Source organism: Natator depressus, chromosome 7 (assembly GCF_965152275.1).
Source record: "Natator depressus isolate rNatDep1 chromosome 7, rNatDep2.hap1, whole genome shotgun sequence".
Lineage (NCBI taxonomy): Eukaryota > Metazoa > Chordata > Testudines > Cheloniidae > Natator > Natator depressus.
This window is the reverse complement of record NC_134240.1, coordinates 35,309,144-35,321,615: the sequence shown is the minus strand read 5'-3', so window position 1 is coordinate 35,321,615 and position 12,472 is coordinate 35,309,144. Positions and strand designations below refer to the sequence as shown.

Genomic DNA, 12,472 nt, shown 5'->3' with positions numbered 1-12,472 from the left:
TTCTGTGGACGCACAGTCACGCAGCATCCCCCCAGAAGTATTTCATACTTGTATGGTTCCTGTTATTGTAGTATCTGAGTGCCTTAAAGTCTTGATTGTATTTATCTTCACAACACCCCTGTGAGGCTGGAAAGAGCTATTATCCCAGTTGTACAGTTGGGGAACCAGGTCACCCAGATGCTAAGTGATTTGCCCAAGGTCACACAAGAAGCCTATGGAGGAACAGGGACTTGAACCGGGCTCCTCCAAGCTCTAGACCAGAGGTGGGCAAACTACGGCCCGTGGGCCACATCCAGCCCTCAAGACCGTCCTGCCCAGCCCCTGAGCTCCTGGCCCGGGAGGCTCACCCCGGCCCCTCCCCCACTGTCGTCCCCCCCATGCAGCTACACCACTGTGCGGGCAGCTGGGCTGCGAGCTCCTGCCGCTCTGAGTGGCATGGGAAGGGGGCGGTGGCGGCACGCGCGGCGGTGGAGGGTTTGGGTAGGGGGTCCTGGTGGGCAGTCAGGGGACAGGGAGCGGTTGGATGGAGCAGAGGTTCTGGGGCGGTCGGGGAATAGGGGGGATTGGATAGGGTGTGGGAGTCTGAGGGGGCCTGTCAGGGGGTAGGGGTGTGGATATGTTGGGGCAGTCAGGGGACAGGGAGCAGGGGGCTTGGATGGGGGTGGGGTTCTGGGGGGCAGTTTGGGGCAGGGGGTCCCAGGAGGGGGCAGTCAGGGGACAAGGAGCAGGGGGGGTTGGATGGGATGGGGGTTCTGAGGGGGACAATCAGGGGGTGGGAAGTGAGAGGGGGCAGATAGGGGGCAGGGGCCAGGCTGTTTGGGGGGCACAGCCTTCCCTACCCGACCCTCCATACAGTTTTGCACCCCAATGCGGCCCTTGGGCCAAAAAGTTTGTTCACCCCTGCCCTAGACTCATGCCCTGACCCATCCTCCTTTGTCCTGGTGACTCCTCCCTCTTTTACTCACTGATCTCTTTGCAGGCTCCCTTACATCACTGTGATTCTGGTGTGATCAAGTGGGGAGGAATAGGAGGCCAGAACTGCTACTACTGAGCTCTAAGCAGCAACACATCCCAAGGGAGCAGCCATGATATGAGGAAACCAGGATCAGTGAAATTACTAACAAATTTGGGAGAGAAAGTGTTGAGGGAAAGGAGTGGGGAGGAATTGGACCCTTGTGAGAAGAGGGCCAGTGTGAAAGATTGAGGGAGGAAAGTGTTCCTGCCTTTAACACTCAGATGCCCAATTCCCAATGGGGTCCAAACCCTAAATAAATCTGTTTTACCCTGTATAAAGCTTATACAGGGTAAAGTCATAAATTGTTCACCCTCTATAACACTGACAGAGAGATATGCACAGCTGTTTGCCCCCCAAGTATTTATACATACTCTGGGTTAATTAATAAATAAAAATAAAAATAAATTTATTTATTAATAAATAAAACTTGGAACCACTTAAATCCTACTTTCTGTATTTAATAAAATCACAAGTAGTAACAGACAGAACAAAGTGAATTACCAAACAAAATAAAATAAAACACACAAGTCTATGTCTAATCAAACTGGATACAGATAAAACCTCACGAGTTCCAGTAAGCTTTCGTTTACAGACTAGTCTCCTTCTAGTCTGTGTCCAGCAGTCACTCACACCCCTGTAGCTACTGTCCTTTGTTCCAGTTTCTTTCAGGTGTCTTTGGGGGTGGAAAGGATCTCTCTTTAGCCAGCTGAAGACAAAATGGAGAGGTCTCCCTGGAGTTTAAATAGACTTTCTCTTATGGGTGGAGACCCCCTCCTCTCTCCTATGCAAAGTCCAGCTACAAAATGGAGTTTTGGAGTCACCTGGGCAAGTCACATGTCCATGCATGACTGAGTTCCTTACCAGCCAAGCCACATCCCTGGGAAAGCTCAGATGTGGATTGGCATCTCCAAGTTCATTGTTGGGTTAAGGGCTTCTTGATTGGGCACTTACTGAGAATAGTCTTTTCTCAGGAAGCTGACCAACTGCTTCACTAAAACCTACTTAGAATCAGACAAGTATACAGCCAATATTCATAACTTCAAATACAAAAATGATACATGCATACAAATAGGATTAAGAGATTCAGTATATCATAACCTCTACAGAGATATGTTACATGGCATAAGTATCATAAAACATATTCCAGTTATGACATATATATATATATATATATCATACACATTCATAAGCATATTTCCATAAAGCCTTATGGGGGACACTGTCACAGTTGTATGCAGGAGTACAGCTGTGCATAATTTTATGAATATTTATGTAACAACAAGCCCAGAAATCATGAAAAATAATATCAAACAAAGGAAGCAGAGTATGAAAGGAATAAAAGAAAGATGGAAAGACAGAACAACTGCAAAGCTGGATGAGGACTGGAATGCGACAATGAGCCTCATAAAGATTATTAGGACAAATTATTATCGATCATTATAATTTTTGTTTATATTCAGTGGATCTAGAGCACCAGTTTGTTTTGTACAGCACCTACAGGATAATGAGCCACAATCCCTACCTTGAAGAAAGTCTGAAATGGATTTGATTTGTCGATTTGTATTTTAATGTATTTGTAAGTTACTCAAAACTCTCTGTGCACAAAGCTATGCTATGGAATCTTGTGTGTCCTTTCTCTTACCCTTATCCATCATCCAATGTTTCTCTCCACCCGTTTGTAGTTATTTGACTTAAATTAGGCCCCACTTCCACAATCAGTTCTGTGGGGGCAGACCCATACAGAACCCTGCTGACATCAAAATAATCAATTAGCGAATTAGTGTTTGCCAACACACCTGATAAGGATATTTGATGGTAAGCAGTTTTGGGCATCCATACAGCACTTGGCACAGAGGGACTCTTGATTCTGATTGTAGCCTCTGGGTGCTGCTGTAATACAAATGAATATTAATAATTTATCTTAATGGTCTTTGTTTTACCAGCCTTTCATGCCAGCATTTGTCCTGCACTGCAATTAAATTTTCTTTACATCTTTATTTTACTACTTTCAGGCCTTTGTGTCTTTTGTCAGTTTGATGATATTCTTACTGATTTCCTTCCCAGTTGTTGAATATTTATGGGATAAATATAAATGGAGATTACTTTTATTCAATAATAGTCCCTCTGTATTATGTTTTCTTTTATTCATTATGCCTGTTTTTTTCTTTTAAATGTAAAATGTTCCCAGGTTGTAGTGTTTAATTTAGCTGCAGCTTTTTGGGGGGCGGGGGGGGGGGGAGAGAAAAGTTGCTAGAATGTTTTTAAGTTAAAATCTTATGAAATTCTTCATGTTTTCAAAATGTTCATAAATTGTAATCTTTATGCTTTTCATCTTGCTTCTGTCTGAATCTTGCTTTTTCCTTCACAGCATGTTCTTTTGTTTCTTTGATTCAGTATCATTAAACCAATTTTTTTTTAGGAGCCATAAAGCGGAAGGTTGAATTGGACTGGGGTACAGAGGACACAGAATATCTTCAGAAGGTACAAACACATGTGGAAGGGGCATTAAATGAATTGAGGCCAGACATCATCATTTATAACGCTGGAACTGATATCTTGGATGGTGATCCACTGGGAGGTCTTGCTATTTCACCTCAGGTTTGTATAACAATACAATATCTACAGACTTTACTGTGGGGGGTTTCCCCAGTGAATACTGGTATCAATGGCTGGATTCACCACAACTTTGCCCCCTTAGCTCTGAAGCTTTGGAACCTCCCCAGAATCTAGTCGCATCCTTCCAGTTGATGGTTCTTTTCTGCTGAAACTTACCACCCTATTCCCTGATCTTGAGCGTCCCCTCCCTCTTGTCTTGTCTTTCCTCTCTTAGTCCCCAGGAAAGGACAGACATAGCAACTGCAGTTTTGTTTGTTATCATTTTCTAGCATTTAATTCATTAGCTGTCCTTGTTCTTGGCCCAGAGCTTGCAAAACCTTAAGTGCAGGCACCAGGGAAGGAAAAAAGAATAAGTCGATATGTGAATCAGTCCTTCCTGCTGAATGTTTTCAAAATTCATAGAAATGTAGGGCTGGATGGGACCTTGAGAAGTCATCAAGTTCAGCCCCCTACTCTGAGTCAGCACTAAGCAAACCTAGGCCATCCCTGACAGGTGTTTGTCCAACCTGTTCATAAAAACCTCCAATGCTGGGGATTCCTCAGCCTTCCTTGGAAGCCTATTCCAGAGCTTAACTACCCTTAGAACCTGAAAGTTTTTCCTAATATTTAACCTAAACCTCCCTTGCTGCAGATTAAGCCAATTACTACTTGTCCTAGCCTCAGGGGACATGGAGAACAGTTGATCACAGGCCACTTTGTAACAGCCCATAGCAGTCTTCATCCCTCTCTGCCAGGGCTGCCACAGTCAGCAAGTAAAGAGCGTGCAGAAGCTGGTGGGAGAGGATGGGGCCGGGCAATCAACTAAGTGCTACCAGCAATGCTGTGGCTTAGCTTCTGGCACAGTTCCCCTTTGGATTCAGGGATCCACGCTTTGTCCTGTGTAGGCTGAGGCAGTTCTAAGTGTCTGTAGATCTGCTCTCAATACATGCCTGCTGATAACATGCAACAAATACTGCTTTATATACATGTTTGTCTTAGGAAATTTTCTAATGAATCCGATCCTGAGCTCTGAGAAATCAGCTAAAATATTTTGGGATACAGACACTTCAGAAGGAGCTTGAATAATGACCTAGCATGCGATGGGATTGGTGTTTAGTGTCTGAGTGATGATGCTCATTTTCCATTGTCATCGATGATAGAAGAGAAGCTCAGTATTTAATGCTGAATTTGTAAATTGCAAAGTGTTAAGCAAGCAAAGAGTCATCAGAATAGTTCTTATTATTAACTGTTCTCTGATGTAAATATTTAAGCAGGCTGAAAAGAACCTATTGAGAAATTAGTTGCACTGTTGGTATTTTTTTTAATGGTCTTGGAATGCAACTTCTGCTCTGTCAGGATACACTATGTGCTGTACTGAAATATATATATTTCATTTAAAACTATTCTTCTTGAAATGGGAACCAAGATTAGCAAAGGACTATTTTAGCTCAAAGTGTTTGGACTCCCATACAAATATTTTCTACTCTCAGAATGTTTGAATTAAACTCCCAGTTGTAAACAAAATAAAGATAATATTATGCTTAAAGAACATAAATGAGTATCTGGAGATCTAGGTTATATTTTTGGCTCTCTAAATTGTGTGATACTGGACAAGTCATTGAATTGTCTTTCTGTGCCTCAGTTTCCCCATATTTAAGATACGAATTCTTCCTTTGTGTGAGAACATAAAAACGGCCATACTGGGTCAGACCAAAGATCCATCTAGCCCAGTATCCCGTCTTCCGACAGTGGCCAATGCCAGGTGCCTCAGAGGGAATGAACAGAACAGGTAATCATCAAGTGTTCCATCCCCTGTCCCCCATTCCCAACTTCTGGCAAACAGAGGCTAGGGACACCATCCCTGCCCATCCTGGCTAATAGTCCTTGATGGACCTATCCTCCATGAATTTATCTAGTTCTTTTTTGAACCCTGTTATACTCTTGGCCTTCACAACATCCTCTGGCAAAGAGTTCCACAGGCTGACTGTGCATTGTGTGAAAAAAATACTTCCTTTTGTTTGTTTTAAATCTGCTGTCTGTTAATTTCATTTGGTGGCCCCTAGTTCTTGTGTTCTGAGAAGGAGTAAATAACAGTTCCTTATTTACTTTCTCCACACCAGTCATGATTTTATAGACCTCTAGCATATCCCCCCTTAGTTGTCTCTTTTCCAAGCTGAAAAGTCCAGTCTTATTAATCTCTCCTCATATGGCAGCCGTTCCATACCCCTAATCGATTAGGTTTAATTCATTCATGTTAGTAAAGCACTTTGACATCCTTGGATAGAAAGTGCTCTAGCCATGCAATGATTGTTGTCCCTTTTTAGATTTCTGTGAATCACAGAGTCATAGCTACTGGGTTATCTAGCTCATCCTTCTGCAAGTTCAGAATTTTTCCTTATAGTATATTTTTCTACGTCTGAGTCTAGTCTGTTCTAAAATGTACTATTTGCTGAAGCTTCTAATATTTCACTTAAGAATCTGCTACACCGGAGATGTTGCTGATGTTCAGCCTAAATTTTTAATCTTAATTTCATCTCACTATTCCTAGTTAAACCCTTTGTCCTTGTACAGTACCATTTAAACAAACAAAAAATCTTTAGATAGATTTTAAAAAACAGTTAAAATAGCCAAATTTAAATATTCATTTTCACCCTTTTTTCTAATTTTGTTCCAGTATTTTTCTCTGATGCATTTATAAGGGATGATCTTATTTTTCTTAAGCCCTTTGTCTAGCACAGACTCATTTTATACCTGTTTGGCCGCTTCTTTCCCCACAGTTGTGATTTTCAATATTCTTGTTTAGTTCCTTTCCCCCTTCTCTATTTATAGTAATTTTTTAACCTTTTGATTTTTGAACAGTCCATTGTGAAGCTACATTTCTTACTTTTATTATTGTCTTGGAGAGGAGTTGTAGTAGGTTGGTTGCACCTTTTATTATGTGTTTTTTAGGATTATCCTTACTTTGTCCATACTTGTGGATTTTAATATGTTTTCTCATTAAGTAATTCTGAATTTCCCTTTTCCTCAAAGGTGGTTTGTTGAACCTAGTAAACTTTGCTTCTCTGTTGCATGCAGTAAAGAATGAGTTCAGTGACAGTATAGAAGCTCTTGATTCCTAGTCTGTCCTATTATTCTCATGTTTTAGAACGTTCCCCTCTGTTAGTAAGAAATATGTCGGGATTGGTGCTCTTGTTGGATTCTCTACTGTCAGGATCATGAAGGACCCCATTCAACTGTACAGTACGTAGATAGGTTCTTATAGTAGTCATATTGTACCCTTTTTAAAGGGTGAGGAAAGATGATCTTGTGATTAAGACACAGGACTTGGACTGGAGATCTGGGTTGAGTTCCTGGTTCTGCTAGGAATGTCTTATATGATCATGGGCAAGTCGCTTGATCCTAAGCATGCGAGTAGTCCTCCTGTAGTTAAGTATGTGCTTGTATGCCTTTCTGAATCAGGGCTATGATGTCTTATAGTTTCAGTTCTCTATCTGTAAAATGGGGATAATGCTTCATTTTCCCACCCCTTTTCTGTGGTGTCTAGGTTTGCTGTGCAAGAACTATCTTACTATGAGTCTGTACAGTACTTAGCACAGTGGGGTCCCAATCTGTTGTGACCTCTACTCACCACTGTAATACAAATAATAAATAGTCTTTGAAAAGTTCATGTATAGAAAGCCAAAGCATACTGTTTGATACACTACAAGAGGGATATTTAAATAATTTAAATAATTATTTAACAGATTTTCATTGTATTCCTATTAGAAAATCAAGCATGTAGATCACATAATGGTAATTTCTCATGTATATAAAGCCATAAAAGCATAAGCTACAGGCTACAAATCCATACCAGTAAAAATATAAACTAAGTGACATTCATATAATTTCACTTTGTTTTTCATTTTTGTAAATATGCAGGGAATTGTTAAAAGAGATGAAGCGGTATTCAGGGCTGCCAGAAGCCACAGAATTCCTATCTTGATGGTGACATCTGGAGGCTATCAGAAGAGGACAGCACGGATAATTGCTGATTCCATTCTTAATTTGCACAACCTGGGGCTTATTGACAAGGAGCTAGCAACCAGTGAAGCTAAAAACCCCAAGGTAGAACTGATGATTAGAGAATCCATTTTAGAGTTAACTAACCTGTCATTACAGTGAGACAGTACTATGTTTTAGAAAGGAAAATTCACTAATTGTACAGTGTTTATACATAGGAACAAAAAGTCTCCCCTGTTCTGTCAGAGTTAATATAATATAACATGAGAGAGAGAGATTTATTTGCTTATAAAACATTAACAAAGTAGAGATACTAGCTAGTCCCAGAATGATTGCAAGTGTCTAACTTGCTTCTGATGCACTCTTGAGTAGCTATGATATGAAAGGCAGCAGATCTTTGAGAATTAATTTAGAGATATACTCAAGGGCAGTGTATTTCTGTTGATAATATATAGTATAACTAGCTTTAATTGTTTCTCTTATTTTTATGGAAAGTCTATTGTGTTCTTGAAAGGATTCTAGGGGTAGGCTCTGAAGACGGTCCCAGGCCACTTAGTAATGGTGCAGTTCTTTCAGTAGATGGGAGGAGGGAAATTTTAAGCCCTGAGCAGAACCATTTGAATGAGAGGGCTTTTCAATAATTGCAAGGACAATAAAAATGCAAATTGAATTGTTTTTGTGCTGTACCTACATTTTCTTGATTTTGATAGTACATTTTGGAAATGTACATAAGTAGATGAGATAAAGACTAGCAGAAAAAGGAGTGGTATTGAGAAATCAAGAGAAAGAGAGGAACAGACAAGAGAGGTGTGAAGGGTAATGTGACAGTTGTGACAATGTGCGTGTAGTTTCGGCAGAATTTTCCACAATACCCTAGTACCACTAATTGTGCACTTTGTCAGAAATCCTTCCCCCATTCTCTGTATATTTATTATTCCTGTAATAATAATGAGGATTGTGCATCACTATTTGGTAAATGTTCTGCTCTAAGTTCAGCACCTCTGGTTAATCCGACGACAGCACATAATTCAAAATGTTAAAGAATCACAGTCTCTCACATTTACATGCACTGGAAATCTTTCCAAAAAATAAGTGAATTTAGAATTCAGTACACTAGTGATCAAGAATTTATTATCCAAAAATAAAAATTACCGAGTGATCATTTGAAAACCAGGGGTGATAATTTGAATTAATTATAAACTATTGAGTTTCCCCTCTAACTGTATATATTAGAGTCCAATTTTATTAATAAATTGTTTAGCTACATTCTTTGCAATTAGTATGGACACTGCTGTCAACTTTTCCTGTCAAGAAAGGATAAAAATAATTCTGCATTATATTTTATCATTTTCTAGCCGATGTTTAAGTTTGGTACTGGGAAGTGGTTAACAAAAATATATCTATTTGTATGTCCATTAAACCATTCCTAATGCATTTGTAAAAAGAGAGATGGAAAATAGATGAAACATTATTGGATGTTCCAAATTATTGGAAATAAAGGAATGATATTTTACTTTTTAAAATGAAGGAATAGAGAGAGAGTTGTGCAATTCACCTCTAGTTATCGATTCAGTGCTAATGTTTGTATAAACGTTCTTATGTGTAATACTGAGAAAAATGGTCAATTGTTTGACTTCTTAAACCATACCATCTTACAAAGTAAATTAATTAGTTTATATTTTATTCCCTTTTCTCATACTGACTAAAATCTTCCGCTCTAAACAAACTTAAAAATTTGAGTAAGAAATGTTCAGGTCCTATAATATGCAAATGAGGGCCAAAGGATTGGTTCTTAAACTCTGTTTCTTGTCTCTTTAAAAATAAGGGCTTTAACAATAGAGTGGTGAATATTCAACATTTTTGCATCCTTAGACAGTCAATAAAGAACTTTAATTTTAAAAAGTGATGTAATTTGAAAAGGTAACCTCTGAGGCACCTCTAAGTTACACCATGGTTTTCAGAAGTATAGTGGCCCTCTTACCATTATTATTGTATAGTGTAACAGCAGGCAGTGGGTTTTTGTTCTATTACAGTGTTGCACTTTTCACTTGCTCAAAGATTTGGCAGTAGACATAGCAGTAAGATGCTGTCACTGATAGTAAACAAAATCACATACTAATTCAGACATAAATATACTGTGAAATATCTAAATAAGGCTTACTTAATTACTGAGATATATTAACTACAAAATCTTGAAATCAGGCTTTCTTGGAATGCCATGAATTGTCAACAAAATAATTTATTCAGTGGAGAATTAGGTGCACCTATTAAACGTAAAGAATTTGATCTTTGTATTAAATACTGTCTGTGGCATAAGATCATAGTTTTCTAAGTAGTATAAATATTTTGGAGAAGCCATTTTTCTTTGCCTTCTAAATGTTCTCTTTATACAGTGCTGGTTTCATGACATGAGTAGGGTTTCTGTCTTCATATGAAGGATGTCAACTTTTTTCTCTTAGTGATAGAATCAGCATGTCAAGTACTTAAGTAATGTTTAGTTGTAATCAAAATACTTACCTCAGTTAACACTACTTCTCAGACTCTTGAGTCTACTAGTTTTAGAAAATTGTACAACTCGCTATAAATATTTGCTTTAAAATCTATTTGGCACACTGCACTAATGTTGAGTTACAACACTGTTATTAAAAAGCACTTTTAAAATTCTTACTGTAAGAATATTCAAAGTACTATTAAAATGTTGAGATTTATTTTTACTGATGTCAAGTATCAGGGGGTAGCCGTGTTAGTCTGAATCCACAAAAACAAAAACCTTAGGTGCCACCGGACTCCTTGTTGTTTTTACTGATATATTACTTAAAAATGTTCCTATACTTTTTTATAATTTTTATAAAATTACATTTGTATCAAGCTAAAACACTGTAATAGTGCCATATGGTCTTTTCAAAAACGTGTTCTGTTTGTGTTTAATATGTTTATATTACTCTCTTGGTGGAAATTAAAATGATGTTGGATAATGTTGACTGACTTTTCCTCCTGTATTCGTCTTTCTTTTCCCTTCTCCTTTTCACATTTAGTATATAATGGAAATCTCAGCAAAATACACTCAGTATCAGCCTTAAGGAAGTTTGGAAGTTAATTTCATCACGTTGCTTTAAAAATGAAAAGAAAATAGTTTAGGGTGAGATTTTCAAAAGAGGTACAGGTGAGCCTGCAGGAAATCCATACCCATTTTGATGTAGGATCACAAGTCCCATTCAGTGCACCTAAATCACTTAGATCTTAGACACACTGAACACTCTTAATCTATCCAAATCTTCGGGTACTTACCTTTCATGTAAACAACTTTTTCAAACATTTCAAATAACCTTTTTCCCCATAAGCAGTCCCTTTGACCACACTGGAACTACTGACAAGCGTAACGATCTCACATGCATAAATATTGACTTCTGAAATAGAGTATTCTAGTCCGAGAATCATATACCTGATCCTGCAAACACTAACGCATGTGCTTCACTTTACATGAGTGACACATCCCATTATACTCTGCCCAAGTGTTTGCAGGATTGGTCCCATAGTTAGCCCACAGCAAACACTGTACATGCACTCATTGGCATTTTGGCATTTTTACTACTAGCTTTCAAAAATGAAAGCAGTATTTTTTCTCTCTCATGTCTTAGAAAACCCCCAATGGAATGTATTTGGTAGAACCACCGAACTGCTGTGACCGATGTCAAGATTTAAAGGCATTTTTTCATTAATGTGGAAGGAAATGATGTTAAATGGTCTTGTGACTAAGCCACAGGATGAAATTTAGTTGGTTCTGGGGCACAGTCCACCACTGACTTTCTGTGTGACCTAAACAAACTTAATTGTTATGACTCAGAGATATTTAGGCACATAACTCCCATTGATTTCAGTGGTAGTTAGGAATCTAAATATCTTTTGAGGATCTGAGTCTATGTATCTGTTTTCCTGTCCACAAAATGGACATTTTATTTACATCAAAGGTGTGCGGGGAGGGTAAAAGAACTGGCTCATAACTTTTCTATATCTGTGCTGGAAGGAAGGTCTCCCTCAGCTTGTGCAAAATGGGGAACTGAAGTTAGCTTCATGGGTCCAACAGCCACACAGTAGGAGGGGGAGAAAACGGGGCAAGCTGGAGGATTGTCACACAACTATTCCTCTGTTTGGTGCTTTGGAGTTGAGTCATTAAAGATGATACAGCCCAGGATTCTGTTATCCTTTCTCGTGTGCCCCTTCCCCCAGGGGTCTACTACATCCTGGGGGAGTCTGGTTCTGCAGCTCCAACAGAGTCATCATGCTGTCAGGGACCAGAAGGGTGGGTCTCTGGGGGCAGAGCCATTGCAGAGATACAGAGCCTCAGTAAGGTTGGTGCTGGCTTTTGGAGGATCTGCTGGGTTTGTGAGAGGCCCTGCAACATACACGATGGGGATCAGGGGAACCCATGCCTCTCCCAATGGAATAATATAGAGAAAAACTCCACAAGCAGGATATCATGGAGATTCCCTTCCCTAAGGGTTTTACTGCAGGAGGTGGTGATCTGGACTCTAAACATACATAAAGCACTTGGAGATTCCCTCCTGGCAGGCACTGTAGAAGTGCACTCTTAGGTTAAGATTATTAACCTTGCAGAAATAGATGAATTCTGAATTTAAACTATAACTCTTGAATTCTCAGCTGCTTGTATTATTATTGCAGGAATCTCCAGATAATACAGATTACTTATAAAATAAATTGGGTGTAAGAGATGAGCTGACTGGTTCATGTACTCATTGCCAAAAGAATACATTCAGCAGGACAGTAGCCTCCTGGATTACTTAGTCACTGGTGTGTTTTAGAAAGATTTATGTGAAATGAAATCCTGTGATTAATATATTAAAA

The 12,472-nt window shown here is 39.2% G+C and overlaps 1 protein-coding gene across 2 annotated transcripts in view; it reads left to right on the top strand.

Annotated features, from left to right (window-relative positions):
• Positions 1-10,575, top strand: part of HDAC11 (histone deacetylase 11) — a 65,783-nt gene extending 55,208 nt beyond the window's left edge. For both annotated transcript variants that reach the window (XM_074959821.1, XM_074959820.1), the window contains 2 exons: positions 3,435-3,613; positions 7,529-10,575. In XM_074959821.1, coding sequence (XP_074815922.1) covers positions 3,435-3,613; positions 7,529-7,771 — 422 coding nt within the window. In that variant the 3' untranslated portion in view covers positions 7,772-10,575. The remainder of the gene's footprint in view (positions 1-3,434; positions 3,614-7,528) is intronic.
• Positions 10,576-12,472: the final 1,897 nt, after the last annotated feature.